The following is a 20,478-nucleotide window of genomic DNA, read 5'->3' on the forward strand; positions in this document are numbered from 1 at the left end:
AAATTATCCCAATTTATGATCATTTGAATTTATCAACTCTGAAGATTAATAGAAGATCTAAAACCAAAATGATCATCAGAATTCAACGAAATTTAAATAAGTTAAAACCATTGCTGCATTCATGAGTGCACTCGGGAAAGGTCCATGTGAAAATCAGAAGAAGGTCAAAATTCTCTTCCTTTGCTCTTAGCATATGTTTATACTAGACAGAATGGCAGGGTTTCAGGAATTTTAAGAAGTTGTGTCTTGCTGGCTCACTAACAGAAAGATTCTATAAATTTTTAAATTGCATTTCTTAGACCTGCAGGAGAAAATCTGGCAAGGCAGGTGTGATATTTGGTGGGGTGGGTTGGGGATGGGGAATGACCACTAAAGTACTTTGAGAAGAACACAAGTATAACCTGATGTTAGGCAGCTGTTGTAAGGCTGAATTGTCCTACCTGGGGAAAAAAAATTCATTATTTATTACATGGATTACTTCATACCACTGCTCAACATTTGTTTTTAGTTATTCATCCCTGCCATATATATCTGCCTATGGATTTGGACATCTAAGAGAAAACTTTAGGTATCACATCTGTGTGATGTGATTTTTTACAGAACTGTCTCCTAAAAATGACTGACAAGTGAGTACACCCTCCAGAAATTAACACAAGCAGAAGTATTCCAAAGCCAATAATAATGTTATCAAACGATTTGCTACATTTTGTGTACATGTAGTCTGATAGCATGCTGTAGTAATTGAACTGATCATTGTTAACAGACAACATAAGCAGTGATTTGGAGGAAATTATTCATTTGTTACATCTTTGGCTATAAACTACTGTCCAGTGAAGTGATTAACTTATGCTGAACAGAAGACAGTAATTGGAGATAGAAACAGTACCCATGTAATCTTTGGCTGATACTGTTCTCAGTCTGTTGTACCAAAATAATTCACAAAGATGGTTTCAGGTTGTCTCTTGTATACAAGGTCTGCATCATGAGATGACTGAACATTGATTTGTGAAATCTTCCCATGTGTTCCCTGCAGCCCGAAGAAAGTTCTCCTCATTCGTGCTATGGTCCCTGCCTGGTTCTAGAGATTGGTCCACTTCTGTTTTGAGATTTTGTAGATCCATGTAACTGAGGACCTGAGAGACAAAGATGACATCGTAGAGTAACATGAATAGACATTCTAGATTTGATCGTCTTGAGCTCCTATGTACAGACTTCTTTTGCTCCAACTGTTAGACTTTAAATTTGGAGACTGTGGCTAAGTAGTAAAGTTTATATTTACTAAAGCAATAAAAATCGTGTTTACATATTTTATGATGTAAAAACAAAATCTATGTAAGATGTGATGTAGTAACCTAATTTTAGAAAATAGTCACTAATTAAAAAGGAATAAAATGTGTTTCACTTACCTAAACAGTATACTAGTTATACTGGACCATCAGCATGGCCAGATGTAATAACTAGCTCAGAGGCAGTAGTGCTTCCCTGAGGACTGATTCAAGAACAGAATCTGCTGACAGCATTCAAAGACTACCAAGTGTTGCTACTAGGAACCTGAACTAAGAGAATCCACTTGAACTACAGAGATGATTTCAGGCAGATTACTTTTTAACATACTTGCTGATTAATCTGATTATTAACAGGAAACATTTCAACTGCCTGGTAATTCTAAATTTCACCTATAACATAAGGAAAAAATGACCCTGGTGGTGAGAAGACCATTATAGGAAGAATTAAGACATCCTTAAATTTTCTTCTATCACTCCTACAAGAACAGAAACTATAGAATATAACTTAGACAAAAAAGTTAGTGGGAAAGAATCAGACTCCTCATGTCTTGACATTGTGAATTTCTTTTCTTACCTTGGCCTACCAGTTTAACTGATTAGAGCAGTTTAATCCATAGCAGTACAGGTTTTTGCCTATATAATAAAATCCATGCAGTGTTTGAATGCTATGAAAATGATTTATTTGGCTTAATTGGTTTAGATTTAAAAAAAAAAGTATTGTTTACTCTGCCTGAATAACAAGAGGTTAATTTATATATGAGAAAACAGATCTGGAACTTTTTGGCTTTGAGCAGTTAGAGTTCTCTTATTTTTCTTTTTATTACTACTATCCTATATTCCAAAATGAATTTGAGATGATTTACAAAGATGTAGGAAAGCAAAATATAAAATCTGGAGGAAGGAAAAATAATAAGCATGGGAAAAAAGCAAGATCTTAACAAGACTTTAGTAAAATAATCCACCTGTAGTAATATCTCCACCTGTCCCTGCAGATCCCCTACCAGGTCGGGCCTGGTGAGGATACTCAGCAGCACACGCATGACGATACTGCGTATCTGGCTGAAAAAGAGAGAAGATGAGTCACTGCTTACAGTGTGACTTCTTCCAGAGGATGTGTTAGTTGTTTTACAAGGGAAAGCCCTGAAGTCAGACAGCAGTGTAATTGGCATCATCTGTCAGTCTGAGGGACAGTTGGCTGAATATACTCTTAACATTCCAAGTTAAAAATCCCAAGCCAGCAGCCCACAGAGTGACTGTTAACTTGTAAAAATTGCAAGTTCTGCAACTTTATTAATATGCCTTTAAGAAAAACTCAGCATTTATAAATAATCCATATGGTTTAATATTTCTTAAGTACTCATAATTGGCTCTCAAGGGAATTTGAATCTGATTTCCAGTGCCTGCTGACTGTTTAAAACAACAGAACAGAACGTTTTCAGCAACACTGACAACCTCCATGCTTAAAATGTGACTCAAACATTTCAAAGTTTAAGGGATTTAAAGATTTTAAGATACAACTAAAATATCCACATGCAGATACTAAAAAAAGAGCTATCATGGCCATTTTGCTAGTTCTTCTGGGACAACAAACATCCCCTCAGTTTCTTGTCAGCACTGGAATAAGAAATTTGAGGGTTTGTTTTCTTTCCTCCTGATAAAGCCCCATGTTTTCTATCAGTGGTCAGCAAACTTTTTTTTTTTTTTTTAAATAGAGGACCAGATAGTAAACATTTCAGGTTTTGTGGAACATACTGTCACTGGAACTATCCCGTTCTGCTGTTAAGAGTAAGAAAGCAGCCACAAAAGTACAAAATTGAATGTGGTGGCTCTGCTCTAAGAAAACTTTGTTTACAAAAACAGGCAGTTAAGCTGAACAGCTCATGAACTAGGATAGAGGCAAGAAAAGATTCTTCCCTAGAGCCTGCAGTGGGAACGTAGCTCTGCTGATACCTTGATTTTGGACTTAACAGACTCTGGAACTGAGAGAATAAATTTATACTGTTTTAAGCCACCCAGTTTGTGGTAATTTGTTATGGCAGCCCTAGGAAGCTAATACAATGTCCCATTCATTTATTCTCACCACTCTTCTAATGGAGGAAAGATCATATGGTGCTTTAGGCTGATACAGTTTAAGAATTATGAGTTGAGATAAGTGGGTTGCAAACACCACTGTCTTGAAAACTGGTTTAGGATGTGGGTGCCTGGTTCTTGGGCCACAAGTGTGCCCTCAGTCACTCTCTGGGCTTTCCAAGCCCTCTTGTACAAAGCAAATGCTGTGGGGCTGAGTTTGGGGCAACGTGAGTGCCTGACCTCTAGTCTCCCAGTCAGGTTGTTTCTGATGTTTAAAAGTAAAAAGTCTAGTAAATGTACATTTAGTGGTGACAGTGTTAGCATTTCAAACACCAGTTAACAAAAACTGCAAGTCTTAACTTGCCCATCCACCAGTCCACAAAATAATGTTACCACTTTTTGTTTAATTCCCTCAGAGCAATGTTAAAAGAATGAAGTTAACGCTAATCTGATATGCACTGGAGTTTAACTTTTTTTGATTATTCTCAGAAATATCTAAATTTTAAATTGCTTAGAATTTGCTGTTTATATATAAGGCATTTTACCTTATTTTTACAAGTTAAAATAATGAGTGGCAGAGAGCAATTAGAGTTTCAACAAATATACTTAAAACGATAAAGTTTTTATTAGAACCTCAGCTTTTACTCTTAGAGTTGATTAAGTCACCAAATAAAGCCTTAAGCCTGCCAAACTAGTTTTTTCCCGTTTGCTCAGCTATCAGACAATAGAGGAAGTATGTCACTCTACCAAAAATGACTGAGTTGTATTGGGCCTGGAGAAAAAGTCAGGTAACAGGAGCCTCTCCTGGGGCTGCTGATGGTTAGGCTCATCCACCACTGCACTTCGAGCTCGACTGGAATCGCTATGGGTTTTCTGCAGAAGGGATAAGAATTACAGAAACAGTTAATTTATAGTGGAGCTGTGCATGTCCAGTATCAGCCCTAACAGGTATGGTAATTGCAGGCTAAGCAGCTCCAATTACATTGTCAAATCAGAATTCAGTTTGTACATTTGACAAAATGTACAAGTCAAAACCAGAGCACAGATCCTGCAGAATTACTGACCATGAGGTTTTATAAACATTGGAAAGGCAATAGGAAGGAGACATACCGTTTGCCTTTGTGGCCCCACCATGCTCAAGTGTTCTGCTTTAGAGGTGCCAATAGGTGGCAGCAGATTATTTCGACTCAGCGGCAGTGGTGAGGGAGAGGAGAGCGAGTCAGCCGCCACAGGGCTGCAGATCCCACCAGCGAAAACCAAGATATGAAAGCATAAAATTGTAACAATATAAACAAACTGGTTAGCATCAAATACATTGAACAGATGAGTTTAATGTCATGCACAGAAAGCTTTAAGCTGCCTACACTTTTTTAAGTGAAGCGATGTCAGAGGATTTTGGAGAATGAAAATTTTGGGCTTCATAGTATTTTCTTATTTTTGGTTGAAGCTTCATCCTATGTGCACAGCAGAATTTGACCCTTTCTCCCATAAAGAACTGGAATAGAACAATTTTCCCTATCCTGGGTTGTTTTTTCCTGACAAATTCATAGATTGGTAATTTCGCATCTGATGAAACTCACAGTTCTGGGCCTTCTGGTTGTCCTTTTCACTAAAAATTATAATTTCCAGGTAAGGATCCTAAACTTTTATTTCCTTCCAAAGGATTTGGAGCAGTTACAGTATTACTCATGCCCAAGACAGTAATTAAAGCTGAATGATACTTTTCATATCCCAGAAAAAAACAAAGTAACTTATTTTTCCACTTCGAAAAAAGCACTGTCGAGGGATGAGAGATTAATTTTACATCAAAACCACTCATACCCAAGTGAATGTATAGCTTTACTGGTATAGATAATATACCAATAAAGTCAAAATTAAGAAATGTTGGGAGAGAAGTATAGTGACATATGCTTCATTCAGAGGCTGAATTCAAAACGCTGAATTCAGTTATGGTGTTATTAATTCCTACCCTTGATCATAGTCTTAGAAATCAACCCTCATAAGATGTTTTAAAAATTAACAACTAATGGAAGGATTTTATTTTAAAAACTTGACTTGGAGTCTTTTGCACAGTGAGATGGGAAAAGGGAAGAGGACATGTTTACTGTTACTTCCTAGGATGTGCCAAGGGACATTTTTTCCTGGGGTACAGGCAGCTACTTATCTGAGATTTATGAAGTTTTCATTGTCAGTGAAATAAGTAAATCCTATTGGTATGGAAAAATATTAAAGGAGAACTAATCATCATTTGGGGGAAGAATTTTACTGAGCATGTTCCCACTAAGGAAAATGTTTTAATAAAAATATATATAGAATGTCTTCCTTTGGTGAGTTCCGTTGAAATATTCTAGCCAACATTTCATTTGTGAAAATATGTTTAGCTAAATCAGAAGGAAGATAAGTATAATCAGAAGATAAGTAAATCTATATATTATTCAAATATAACTCCCATTTTTTCTGTGTTAGATTTAAACCAGTGTACAACTCATCATAAGAATATGTAGTGATTACTGCCTAGGCATATATTTCAATCTTATCTTTAAATTCATTCTATATGTAAAATTTTTCATTAGTTTTACCACAGATTCCAGAAATTCTGCTTCTGAAACCTACACTCGGGATCCTCTGCGTATTTCATCCATAAGTCTTGGTGTTCCAGCGCGTGAATGGCTTGTGCTGATGGGATGAAGGGTACGTGGTGGGGGGTTGCGTCTCCTGGCGGACTGCACTGTATATGACAGAAATGATGTACTAAGCTTCAGGGCTTGATTTGGCCAATTTCGAGTTGAAAAGATGGTACTGGACCCAGGTCTCATAAGTAGCTTGTCATCAAGATCTCTAGTGGCCAAATATCAGAAACCCACAGTGAGATCAAGACTGCTCTGTACAGGGAGACAGAACTCACAGGGTAAAAAGCCTTAAACTTTCAAGTACATTCAAGGGAGAGAAAGGCAAAAACAGAAAACAATCAATCAATAACCTAGTTTTAGATGTCATATAATTTATCTCAGGAATGAGAATGTGTATCTGAAAAAAGGACATCATTTCAGTCTTACACATGATTTACTAGAGTGGAGACTTGGGAAAGCAAGTACTTTATTCACCTGCCATCAGAGTCACTTCTTCAGTTACTGGTAAAGGCTAACCTGTAGTGTAGCTACTCCAAAGTGGTTCCCAGAAGTTTACCTCAGGGAATGTGCTTCCTACCGTGTTGGAGGCATTCTTTTTGCTGAAGGCATGTCATCAGAAAGACTTAGTTGAAAGGCCAGTACTGCTGCTTAGTAGTGCTGTGGCACTAGTGTGGCTCACATTGCAGAGATTAAAATGCTGAGCTAGCTGAAGCCCACAGGGGTAGGGGTTCCTTAGAAAGCTGGGAACAGCCAAAGGGTTCAGAGCTTTGTGCAGCCCAGGTCAGTAGATCCCCATTTGCGTAAACAGCTGTGAAACACAATACTCTTCTGTAAGTACTCTGGTAAATAAAATACCATATTCAACAGTTCAGGAGCTTAAACTCTGCCCCACAGATTCAGGTGCTTCATTTTTATGTTTTAAGCAGATGAGAGACCGTTTGATTTTATTGTAAGGCACCTAAGAGATAGTATTTATGCTGTGATATGGAGGGAAAGTGGAAGAATAACACTCTGCCACAGGCCATGTTCTTCAAGCTTTCAGGCCACTTTGGTATCCTCTAGCACAAAATATGCCTCAGAGTTTGGAGAACTTTGAAGGAAAAATGCCCATCACAGAATAGGGCTAAACCTTGAGCATTACTTGTAAGAGATCTTTCTGGTCTTGCCTCCCTAACCACTCACTTAAGCCCTTTGTTTACACAGCCTTCCTGCTTTCTAATTATAGGAGTTTAGGCCTTAGCTGCTCTTCATTCATCTTTATTTTTCCTCTGGACTACTCACTCATAAGTGGGTTTATCACCTCTATACTTCTAGATCAGTCTCCAAATCTGACCTCTTCTATATGGCCCATCATTATAAACTCAACAGACCCTACACTCATCTCCCCCATCCCCAAACTGTCTTCCCTTGAGCTTGAAATCTGAGTTCACCTTTATTCCTCTGTTTTTATAGAATCTGATTTCTTTTATGATAACTCCTAAACAGTTTTATTACTTTTTTAGTCTTGGCTACATCTTGAGAACAGACCCATAACTGCCTGAATTCCTGCATTAGACTTCTCCTTTACCTTCAGTTCCTCCTTCTTTAATCCAATCTATGTTCTACTGTGTGAAATCTTTCAAATTCCTGATTTAAACTGATGTTCTCCAAAGCTGAACACATACACTGCTGGGTGGGAATGTAAAATGGTACAATTCTTTTGAAAAAATTTTATGAGTTTATTATAAAATTAAACATATACTTATCCTTTTACTTCTGTATATTGATAAATGAGAACATAAGTCCAGACCAGTATAAGAATATGTATAGTGCCTTTTATATATAACAGCCCCAACCTGAAAAATAGCCCAAGTGTTCATTAACAGAAGAATGGATAAATAAATTATGGTATATTATTAAAATAGAATACTAGTTGGCAGTAAAAGAGAATCACATAACATACAACATGAATGGATCTCAGAAACAAGACATTCAAAACCCTCCACTGTCTGGTTCCAAAGTTCTTTAATTTCAGTCTCTGCTTTCCCACTAATCACACCAGTGGTCTTTGATCAGAACATTGAAGTTCTAACCTATTGTCTCCTGTTCTACTACAGCAAAAAATGATCCGCTTTCTCTTCTAAATATTTGTATTTTCCTGTCTCCAAACCTTTCCCCACGTCATTTCTCATATCTAGAATAGCTTTGCTACTCTTCTCTGCTTATCTATACTTCCATCTTTCAAGGACACATTTAAAACCTGCACTTCCCACCAAAATGCTTCCCTTCTTTGGGAATGCCATAGTGTTCACTCACTTGAAGTACACACACTTGGTACTCAGTCACAGGAATGCCCTAAATGGTTAGGTCTCTTTTTAGTTGTGTGTCTTCTCACCAGTTATTTTATCAGCTCCCTGAAGGTGGAGACCATTTTCCTTATATATGTCTACTCCCCACGTATCTCTGGTTGCTTGGTAGGCACTCAATACATGCATGTTGATTGACTTGACTTTGCTTTCCTTTTATTTTTTAGTGATCTACTTAAACTCTATAGTCTTAAAATTTTATACTTCTTACAGGAGCTTGTCCATTAGAGAGAGATTTCTTGGCTGTAGAGGCATCCCATGAATCAAGAGACCATTCACATTTGGCTGATGACCACTTGCTGCTTGACAGAGACTCATCTACATATCAAAAGAAGATGTTTCTCATTGGTTGGTGATGATACCAGCTTAGTTTCCCAACTTTGCCAAAAGTTAATATTTCCAAATTAGATCATTTATATATTTTTTTCTCCTATGTCTTAACTTTGGTAGTATCTTGGCCAGTATCCCATCTGGGGCCCCAAGTCCACTGTTAAGATGACAAGATCAGAGTCATCCTCTTCATTTCTGAATGGGGAAGCCTGATCAACTTACGTGAAAGCAATCAGTAGCCAGTCTCATTGGGGAGAGAGGACCTTTATTATTATTTACATTAGAAAAAACAACATGGAACAAAAATGGGAAGAATAAGGGTAAACTCTAGTATATAATCTTTTATCATCACATAATCCTGTGCTCTGCTAATGCTTTCTCTGCTACACCTGGAGCAGTCAGCTCTCAATAATAAGCTCAAATCTGAAGACTATTAGGAGGAGTTAATCTTATTTGTTCTAATGTTAGCAGGATTTAGTCTTACATGGACTGCCACTGCCACCTTAGTGTCCTGTTTATTTTCTCTCTTAGGTAATCAGTTCAGGGCCCTTTCTGGTTAGCTCCTCCTCTCCCAAGTAGGCATTCTTCTACTTTCTCTCTAGAATATTTGGATTATTGCTTCTCCTTCCTTTGGTCATTAACAACTAGAAATGTGTATGTTAACTTTTCAGGGCTTAGGCTACTTAAACCATAAGGAGACCAGTTTGACATATAGAAGTATTTTATTACTGTCACAGGAATATTAGATTACCTGGGTCATCCTCTAGTGTGATAAGATATGGGCCTTGCTGAGTTTATTTTCTAATTGAAGTATAATTGATGTACAGTATTATATGTTACAGGTATGTATAGTATAGTTATGTACAAGCTGAATTTACTTTTAAATAACCCTTTAAAAAATATAGCTGCACAATATCTGGCCAGTATACCAACAAAGCAAACAGTAGATCAGGCTCATCAGCCTGCAAGAAATGGCCATCTTATATGCTGAAGACTGAAACCATTTTCTCCTTTTGATTTGCCTTTTACACCTGGGTAATGATTGCTGCTAAGCCTCCAAAAGCAAAAAAGTCAACAGATTCAAATATAAAAAGTGAAAACCAGGTAGGTCACAATAACAGAAAAAAAGAGGGAAGAAATCAAAAAGAAATTCAAAAGATAGAATGTTAAGGCCATAGAAAATCTGACATTGGTCCCTCATTTTATTATATATTTCATTCTTCCCAAAGCTGCCTGGAGCTGACCATATAGTTGAATCTTGATTGCAGAGCTTATAGATACCTTTTCAAAAGAGCTGAAAATTACTTATCGACTCTGCTAAATCGTTTCAGTTGTGTCCGACTCTGTGCGACCCCAGAGATGGCAGCCCACCAGGCTCCCCCGTCCCTGGGATTCTCCAGGCAAGAACACTGGAGTGGGTTGCCATTTCCTTCTCCAATGCATGAAAGTGAAAAGTGAAAGTGAAGTCGCTCAGTCATGTCCGACTCTGTGCAACCCCATGGACTGCAGCCCATCAGGCTCCTCCATCCATGGGATTTTCCAGGCAAGAGTACTGGAGTGGGGTGCCATTGCCTTCTCCAACTTATCAACTCTAACTTGCTGTTTTTTCAAAATGAAACTTTTGCAAAGAATCACTGGATTACTATGATAACACATAACTTTACTGGAAAAAAAAGTCATAGTGATACAATTAAGCCAAATAACTGAGCAGACTTCTCTATAAGAATAGGTCTAGGCTCTCCTGTACATTCCCCTGTGGGACTTACCGGATTTGAGGTGATAGACAGCACCTTAGACTGTGGCACTCGAGGTAAGACCAAAGGTTGTAGTTCACTCAGCACACAGGGGCTTTGTGAAGCTGGTCTGGTGATTGCAACATTACTCTCATCATCTGAGCAAAGGAATAGAATCTATTATCCATGGATATCTTCAGACCCACAGCAACAGTACTGTGAAAAAAAATCTCCCCTGAGAATTCATAATCTCAAGCTAGGCTTCACTAATCTTTATAGCCCAGTTTCATACCACCTGCATGGTTCCAAAAAAACACTTTAAACCATGAATTTATTTTAAAGTGGTTTCTCAGGCTGGTGATGCCTGTTGGTTCCTGGCAGAATGAAAAGCAAAGATTACTAGAGCAAAGCTATCTAATGGGACATTTGGAGATTGAAGGAAATGTTCTATATATGCACTCTCCAGGATAGTGGCCTCAAGCCACATGTGGCTATAGAGGATTTAAAATTTGGCTACTGTGGGGCCTAGTAAAACTTACAAGCTATTGCAGAGTAAAAGAAACCATAAACAAAACGAAAAGACAACCTGCAGAATGAGAGTAAGTGTTCGCAAATGACATGACTTAATTTCCTAAATACACAAACAGCTCATACAGCTCAACAAAAAACAACCCTATCCAAAAATTGGCAGAAGACCTAAGTAGATATTTCTTCAAAGAAGGCATACAGATGGCCAATGGGCACAAGAACAGATGCTCAACACTTCTAATTATTATAGAAATGCAAATCAAAACAATGAGGTACCAGCTCACATGAGTCAGAATAGCCATCATTAAAAAGTATACAAATAACACATGCTAAAGAAAGTTCAGAAAAAAGGGAACCCTCCTACACTGCTGGTGGGAATATAAGCTCGTGTAGCCACTGTAGAAAACAGCATGGAGGTTCCTTAGAAAACTAAAAATAGAGTTACCAAATGATCTAGCAATCCCATTCCTGGGCATATACCTGGACAAAACCATAATTCAAAAAGATGCATGTACCCCAGTGTCCAGAGCACAACAAGAGCCAATACATGGGAACAACCTAAATATCCACTGACAGATGAATGGATAAAGATGTGTGTGTGTGTGTGTGTGTGTGTGTGTATATACATGGAATAGTACTCAGCCATAAAAGAATGGAATAATGCCATTTGCAACAACATGGATGCAATGAGAGATTATTATACTAAGTGAAGTAAGTCAAAGAAAGGCAAATACCACATGATATCATTTGTAGAATCTAAAATATGACACAGACCTATTTGTGAAACAAAAAATTACGGACATAGAGAACAGACTGGTTTCTAAGGGGGAGGAGGCTGAAGGAAGGATGGAGTGGTAGATTGGGGTTAGGACATGTAGGCTTTTATATATCGAATGGATTAAAAAAAACAAGGTCCTACTGTATAGCACAGAAGTATATTCAGTATCCTATAGTAAACCATAATGGAAAAGAAGATATGTAAATATGGATGACTGAATCACTGCTGTACAACAGTAATTAACACAACCATTGTAAATCAACTATACTTCAATTAAAGAAAAATTTAGCTAGTGTGATTGAGAATGGAAATTTAAAATTACCTAATTGTAATTAATTAAAAATTTAAATAGCCACGTGACTAGTGAAACTTCATACCCATTACCACTGCCAGTTTTTGTGGCAGCGGTAATTATATATGTCTTTAGGGAAGATATATACTGAGTGTATAATAGTGTCACATCTATATCCACTTGTTTATGGCTGCTTTCAAGGGCAGAGTTAAGTAGTTGCAACAGATTGGATGGTTGGCAAAGGCTAAAATATTTACTGCCTGGTTCTTTATACACAAACTTTGCTGACCCCTATTTTAGGACATTTCAGTCAACCACCAAACCAGTCAGAGATCCTCCAGCTCCATTTTAAAATTACTTCTTTTTTCCAAACTTTAAGTTTCACAATAACCTAAATTTATGGATACACAGAAAAATAAGTGGTGTTTAGCATATTTGAAATGTTGTACATGAAGTATTAGTTACTTGGGCTGCCATTAAATGCCAGAGACTGGGTGGCTTAAACGACAGAAATTAATTTTCTCACAATTCTGGAGCCTCAGAGTCCATGATCACGGTGCTGTTGGGGTTGGTTTATAGTGTGACCTCTCTTCCTGGCTCCTAGGCACAGTTGCCTTTTCACTTTGTGTTTGTTTGCATGACCTTTGCTCTTTGCATGCATAGAAAGAACTCATTAATGTCTCTTCCTTTTCTTAAGGATACCACCCCTATAGGAATAGAGTCTCACCATTCTGACCTCATTTAACCTTAATTATCTCTCTAAAGGCCGTATCGCCAAACATAACCACATTGGGCGTTGGGGCTTTTGGATTTTAAGGGGAACACAATTCAGTCCATAACATGGATAAACCATTTGTTTATTCATCAGTTGATGGATGTTTAGGTTGCTTCCACTTTTTTTACTCTTATGAATAATGCTGCTATCAGCATTCATGAAAGGCTTTTGTGTGGCTCTATTTCACTTCTTTAGGCTATATACATTTGAGTAGAATTGCTGGGTCATATGGTTAACTTTTTGAGGAACTGCCAAACTGGTTCCACAGTGACTGTACCACTTTGCATTCCCACCATTAATTTACAAACATTACAATTTCACATCCTCATCAATACTTGTTACTGTCCTTTTTTAATCTTTAATATAGTCACACTAGTAGGTATGAAGTGGTGTCTCATTGTGGTTTTGGTTATTTGCTTCCCCTAATGAATAATGATTTTGAACATCTTTTCATGTACTTATTGGCTATTTGTATATCTTCTTTGGAGAAACTGCTCTTTATTTGCTGATTAATTGGATTGTTTTTTCTTTTGTTTTGGGGTTGTAGTTCTTTATATATTGTGGATAATAGATTCTTGTTAGGTGTATGTTTTACATATATTTCCTCCCATTTTGTAGGCTATCTTTTCACTTTCTTGATAATGTCCCTTGATACACCCTAAAGTATTTTGTTTTGATGAAGCCCAATTTATCTGTTTTTTCTTTGGTTGTATGTGGTCTTGGTGTCGATGACATCTAAGAATCAGCTGCCAAATCCAAGCTCATTGAGATTTACTCCAATGTTTTCTCCTAAGTTTTATGTAGCTCTTAAGTGTGTTCCTTTGGTCCATTCTGAGTTGATATTTTTTATAAAATGTGAAGTAACGATCCAACTTCATTCTTTTCAGTTCTCCCAGCACCATTTCCCTTTTTTTCCCCATCTGAATTTTTTTTTGATTGACAGAGTTGATTTACAATATTCAGTAAGTTTCAGGTGTACAACATAGTGGTTTACAATTTTAAAAGGTTATACTCCATTTATAGTTATGATAAAATATTGGCTATGTTCCCTGCCAGCATCATTTCTTAAAGAGACTCTTCTTCCCTCATAGGCTTGGCTCCCTTGTTGAAAATCAACTGACCATAGATGTGTGGGTTTATTTATGGACTTTTTATTCTATTCCATGTATCAATATATGTTCTTATGCCAGTACTGCACTGTTTTGATCACTGTAGCTTTGTATTATCTTTCAAAATCAAGAAGTGTGAGTCCTCCAAATTTGTTCTTTTTCAATATCGTTCTGGGTATTCAGGATACCTTGCATTTCTATATGAATTATCTCTGCCTTTTAAAGAGGGAGCTGGAATTTTGAGAAAGTTGTACTCAGACTGTAGATATATTTAGGGAAATCGCCATCTTAACAATACTAAGTCTTCCAATAACAAAAGCAGAGCCTGTCTTTCCATTTCTTTGTGTGTGTGTGCCCAGTCACTCAGTTAAGTCAACTCTTTGCAACCCTGTGGACTGTAGGCTGCCAAGCTCCTCTGTCCATGGAATTTTCTACCCAGGAATACTGGAGTGGGTTGCCATTTCCTACTCCAGGGGATCTTCCAGACCCAGGAATCGAACCTGCATCTCTCGCGTCTCCTGCATTGGCAGACAGATTCTTTACCACTGCACTGCCTGGGAAGCCCCTTCTGTTTCTTTCAGTTCAGTTCAGTCTCTCAGTCGTGTCCGACTCTTCGCAACCCCACGGATTGGAGCATGCCAGGCTTCCCTGTCCATCAACAACTCCTGGAGCTTACTCAAACTCATGTCCATTGAGTTGGTGATGCCATTCAACCATCTCATCCTCTGTTGTCCCCTTCTCTTTCCGCCTTCAATCTTTCCCAGCATCAGGGTCTTTTCCAATGAGTCAGTTCTTTGCATCAGGTGGCCAAAATATTGGAGTTTCAGCTTCAGCATCAGTCCTTCCAATGAATATTCAGGACTGACTTCCTTTAGGACTGACTGGTTGGACCTCCATGCAGTCCAAAGGACTCTCAAGAGTCTTCTCCAACACCACAGCTCAGAAGTATCAATTCTTCGGCACTCAGCTTTCTTTATAGTCCAACTCTCAAATCCATACATGACTACTGGAAAAACCACAGCTTTGACTAGATGGACCTTTGTTGACAAAGTAATGTGTCTGCTTTTTAGTATGCTGTTGAGGTTGGTCATAGCTTTTCTTCCAAGGATCAAGTGTCTTTTAATTTCATGGCTGTAGTCACCATCTGCAGTGATTTTGAAGCCCAAGAAAATAGTCTCTCACTGTTTCCATTGTTTCCCTATCTATTTGCCATGAAGTGATGGGACCAGATACCTTGATCTTACTAGTTTTCTGAATGTTGAGTTTTAAGCCAGCTTTTCACTCTTTTTTTCACTTTCATCAAGAGGCTCTTGAGTTCTTCTTCTCTTTCTGCTGTAAGGGTGGTGTCATCTGTATCAGTTCAGTTCAGTGCAGTTGCTCAGTCATGTCCGACTCTTTGCGACCCCATGAACCACAGCACGCCAGGCCTCCCTGTCCATCACCAACTCCTGGAGTTCACCCAAACCCATGTCCATCAAGTCGGTGATGCCATCCAACCATCTCATCCTCTGTCGTCCCCTTCTCCTCCTGCCCTCAATCTTTCCCAGCATCAGGGTCTTTTCAAATGAGTTAGCTCTTCACATCAGGTGGCCAAAGTATTGGAGTTTCAGCTTCAGTCCTACCAATGAACACCCAGGACTGATCTCCTTTATCTTTATTGATATTTCTCCTGGCAATCTTGATTCCAGCTTGTGCTTCATCCAGCCCGGCATTTCACATGATGTACTCTGCATATAAGTTAAATAAGCAGGGTGACATATTGTCACCCAAGGGTGACAGCCTTGATGTACTTTCCCAATTTGGAACCAGTCCATTGTTACATGTCCGGTTCTAACTGTTGCTTCTTGACCTGCATAAGATTTCTCAGGAGGCAGGTCAGGTCGTCTGGCATTCCCATATTTCCACAGTATGTTGTGATCCACACAGTCAAAGGCTTTGGCATAGACAATAAAGCAGAAATAGATGTGCTTCTGGAACTCTCTTGCAACTGCTTTTGGCTATTTCATCTCTGGTTCCTCTGCCTTTTCTAAATCCAGCTTGAACATCTGGAAGTTCACAGTTCACAAACTGTTGAAACCTGGCTTAGAGAATTTTGAACATTACTTTGCTAGCATATGAGATGAGTGCAATTGTGTGGTAGTTTGAGCATTCTTTCGTATTGCCTTTCTTTGGGATTGGAATGAAAACTGACCTTTTCCAGTCCTGTGGCCACTGCTGAGTTTTCCAGATTTGTTGGCATATTGAGTGCAGCACTTTCACAGAATCATCTTTTAGGATTGGAAATAGCTCAGCTGGAATTCCATCACCTCCACTAGCTTTGTTTGTAGTGATGCTTCCTAAGGCCCACTTGACTTCACATTCCAGGATGTCTGGCTCTAGGTGAGTGATCATACCATCATGGTTATCTGAGTCATGAAGATCTTTTTTGTATAGCTCTTCTGTGTATTTTTGCCACCGCTTCTTAGTATCTTCTGCTTCTGTTAGGTCCGTACCATTTCTGTCCTTTATTGTGCCCATCTTTTCATGAAATGTTCCCTTGTTATCTCTAATTTTCTTGAAGAGATCTCTAGTCTTTCCCATTCTCTTGTTTTCCTTTATTTCTTTGCACTGATCACTGAGGAAGGCTTTCTTTAGGCCTTACCTGTTTTCTTTCAGTGTTTTGTAGTATTCTGTGTAGAAGTCCTATACTTCCTTGGTTCCGTTTATTCCTAAGTATTTTATTCTTTTTCATACTAGTGTAAATAAACTTGTTTCCTTAATTTCATTTTTGATTGTTCATTGATAGAAGCTGGAAGAATTTTGAGAAGCATGATAGAGAAGTCACAAACTACCTTGAATAGACTTAGGAGAAATTTGGATTTGGAGGGTGCTGTAGGGGAAAGCTCAGAAGGAAATGAGGAACACATTAGAAACTGGAAAAAGGGAGAACATATTAGAAACTGGAAGAAAGGAGATGCTTGCTGTTTTGTGACAGAAAGTTTAGTGAAATGGCCTCTTATGGTCATGTGAACAGCTGAACTTTCAAAGTGATGATTCTGGTTATATAGCTATGGAGATTTCCCAGCAAAGTGTTAAAGGTGAAGCCTGATTCTTTTTCTTGCTGCTTATGATAAGACACGAGATGAGAGAAATTGAGGGAAAAACTATTAAACATAGGGAAAAACTATTAAACAGAGAGAAAACAGGACTTAATGATTTTGAGAATTCTCAATCTCTCTAGATTCAAAAGATTCCAAATAAAGGAAGGCTATCAGGCCCCCCAAATTCTACTGGCAGGACACAACCTAATAAAATTACTTAGCTACAAACATGATACCTTTCATGTTAACAGGATGACTCAGAGGGTGAAATCAAGAGCTCAGAGGGGAGAGCAGAGAGCTAAGAGGATTATTTCTAGGCCTTGAAACTTGATGAAGGAATCCCGAATATTTTCACAGGTGGATTTCAGAATTGCTAGGGATCCCTCCCCCACCCCAGCCTTTAACTGGAGTGTCTAGAATGGTTATCCTTTTCCTGGCACACAACTATATGTTGGGTTTGTTGGGGTCAAATATCAATAATCTGTCTCTAGGAACAGAATGGCTGGATTAAATAGTTAGATGTTTATGTACCTCTGTATTTAGTTTCACAGGGCTATAAAATAGAAATGAATTGTGCCCCCAATAACTTCACTTGCCCTGTATTACATCCAGGAACTTCATTCTTACCTGATTCAAAAATCTTTGGAGCTGAGGCTCCATCATTCCAAGAATGATTCTCTTGGAAACCTTTAAAGAGAGTTGAATGTACTTTGCATGTGGGAGCACATGACTCACTGGGGGCCAGTGGGAGGACTGTAGTGGACAAATTCCAATGTGCCTCCCCAGCCCATGATTCTCATCTCTGGGTGTTCAAACCTTTGTGTAATCCCCTCCCTGGGAGTGTGGGCAGGACCTGTGACTTGCTTCAAACCAATAGATGATGGTAAAGGTGATGGGATGTCACCCCCTTGATTATGTTACATCATCTTCTGTCTTGCTAGTAGATTAGCTCTCAGTCTTTCTTACTGAGAAAGCTTTGGAGAAGCAAGCTACCATGACTACTACAGCTACAAGAAACTGGATGCTTCCAAAAACATGAGCCTCAACATGAGAACCAGCTCTGACCAACACCCTGATTGCAGCCTTGTGAGATCTTAAGTAAAGGACTAGCTGGCTGTTATTGGACTTCTGACTCACAGACCTGTGATATAATAAATGTGTATTGTTTGAAGCTGCTAAGTTTGTGTTAATGTTTTATGCAACATAGAAAACCAATGCAGACAATTGTTAGGACATTAAATATACATTTGACCATATACTCTGACAGCTCCACTCCTAGAAATCTACCCAAGAGAAAAAGGAAATATATGTCAAAATGTATGTCTTGTACCCTAGTGTTCATAAAAGCACTAATAGACCAAAAATGAAAATAGTCCAAACATCCATCAACAGATAAATGGATAAACAAGTTGTGGAACAGTGGAATACTACTCAGCAATAAAAGGAATAAATTATTGACACATGGATGACTCTCAGAATGATTTATACTGGGAGAAAGAACATGATAAAAAAAAAGTCAATACAACATGATTCCATTTAAGCAGATAAGTTGTCACTTCAGGATAGTGAGTTGGGCAAGGGTAGGAGGGAGGGATTACAAGGTCATGAACTTTTGCGGGTAATGGATATGTTCACTGTATTGACTATCATAGTTTCATGGCTGTATATACATAAATCAACTTATTATATACTTTAAGTTTTACTGGTTTATTGTAAATCAGCTCTTCAATAAAGTGGTCTTTAAAATGTATTTGTGACTTGCACATGTTTTTTTTCTCACAAATAATTACATTCAAAAAGAAAGCTCAATCTCTAGTCATCATAGACTAGGCCTCATTACTCATCCAGTCATTCCCAAATATTGTCCAACTATCTGTTAGTTTCTATAAGAAATACAAATATGACACTTCTGTATTATTAAGCATATAATCTAATAGACTGGTTAGGGTTTGGAAGTCTTAATTATTTTTTTACATTGTTTTCACAAAGAGCCTTACCAGAAGCAAATCCCTCCCAGTGAGTACGAGTCAGCTGCTCCATACAGCTTAGGACCTTGCTCCACACGTCATCAAACACATAAGCAAGGACATCCTCTTTCATGCAGTAAAATGGAGCAATGGGTGGATACCCTAATTTCTGTTTCTCTGTAGCTGCTTCTGATTTCTTTCCATGAAACTCCTCTTCCCTGTAACAGAAACAAGAGGGAAAGGTTTCATGGTTCTTCTTCACTGAGTGTTCACCACTGTCTTTTGTGCTGCTTAGGAATGTGATCTGTGCTTCTCCCCCATAAATCTGTCCCCCCCCCCCCCCCTTGACATATATAGCACAGATGTTAAGTTCTCTTGTGAGCTAAGGAAGTTTTCAACAGAGGAGACTGCATTTTCCTTTTTACTCCGATTCCACCCCCCTATTCTGGCAAAAAATAGAACAAGAAAAAGAAGGGTGAGAATCATTGTACTTTTTTTTAGCTTTAAACAGATGGCACTGTCAGTTGAGCAACAAGCAAGCTATGACTTGAACACAGAAATAATCTTTTTGTTGTAATTGGATAACATTTAGATGATATTAATGTGACACACTGGTATAACTGTGATTATGCTGCATAGTTATTTGAGGCAGTGATTCATTAGGGAAATAGTCCACATAGATTATTATATTGTATACTTTTACTAACCTAAATAAACATTTGGTAATTGATTGTAAAGGAAAAAGAGGGAAACCCAACAGCATAGGAAGCTACTCAGGCTCTTCTGGAATCTGTACCTATAATTCAGAAACTCCCAATTAGGCAAGGCTATCTCTTCCCTGGCAGTGAGTATCAATAGCACAAATAGATTTCTAGGGGAAAAAAATCTGGCTGATAGATGTGCTTATCTGTGATAGTATAAACTAAGACAAAGCAAATTGTGGAACCGACTTGGGTGGAGAGAAGTATCTTCCCGCCTTAACAGTGGAAGTCACTCCTAGGGTAACAAAGTACTCAAGAATGAAATAGTAAACTAGGCTGGAAAGAAGGATGCTAAGATTTAAGCAGGACAGCCAGACTCTCTGCTTCTCCTTTCCAAAGGAAGAGCTAGCTTGGCATTAAGTGGTGGAGGAGGCTGTGTGTGTGTCAGCTGCTCAAGTCGTGTCCGACTGCGACCCCATGGACTATCACTTGCCAGGCTTCTCTGTCTCCAGGCAAGAATACTGGAGTGGGTTGCCATTTCCTTCTCCAGGGGATCTTGACCCAGGGATGAAACCCAGGTTTCCTGCATTGTAGGCAGATTCTTTACCATCTAAGCCACCGGGGAAGCTGATTAGTATTAACTGTATTTCAATTTATATTTCTTTTAAGAGGAGATAACATAGCCATATGATGAAAATTCAAATTGCTTAGAAGGAAATGTATACATGTAGTGAAAAATAAGTTTCCTATATCTCTACCCCAGTCCTCATTCCCAGAAGCAAACATACATAAGTCCAGAGAAAGTTCCATTATACACTGTACTGCACCTTGCTCATCCAATTATCAATGTATCC

General features: G+C 38.4%; 1 protein-coding gene across 1 annotated transcript in view; it reads right to left on the reverse strand.

Moving 5' to 3' along the window:
* Positions 1-48: 48 nt before the first annotated feature.
* The window catches only part of FAM149B1 (family with sequence similarity 149 member B1), a 51,220-nt gene continuing 30,790 nt past the window's right edge, over positions 49-20,478 (reverse strand). Inside the window, exons 7-14 of the mRNA XM_052639794.1 lie at positions 18,954-19,141; positions 10,428-10,552; positions 8,543-8,649; positions 5,970-6,194; positions 4,467-4,590; positions 4,104-4,229; positions 2,249-2,345; positions 49-1,133 (exon numbers count right to left, since the gene is read on the reverse strand). Coding sequence (XP_052495754.1) covers positions 1,060-1,133; positions 2,249-2,345; positions 4,104-4,229; positions 4,467-4,590; positions 5,970-6,194; positions 8,543-8,649; positions 10,428-10,552; positions 18,954-19,141 — 1,066 coding nt within the window. The 3' untranslated portion in view covers positions 49-1,059. The remainder of the gene's footprint in view (positions 1,134-2,248; positions 2,346-4,103; positions 4,230-4,466; positions 4,591-5,969; positions 6,195-8,542; positions 8,650-10,427; positions 10,553-18,953; positions 19,142-20,478) is intronic.

The sequence above is a fragment of the Budorcas taxicolor genome, chromosome 5 (assembly GCF_023091745.1).
Source record: "Budorcas taxicolor isolate Tak-1 chromosome 5, Takin1.1, whole genome shotgun sequence".
Classification (NCBI taxonomy): Eukaryota; Metazoa; Chordata; class Mammalia; order Artiodactyla; family Bovidae; genus Budorcas; species Budorcas taxicolor.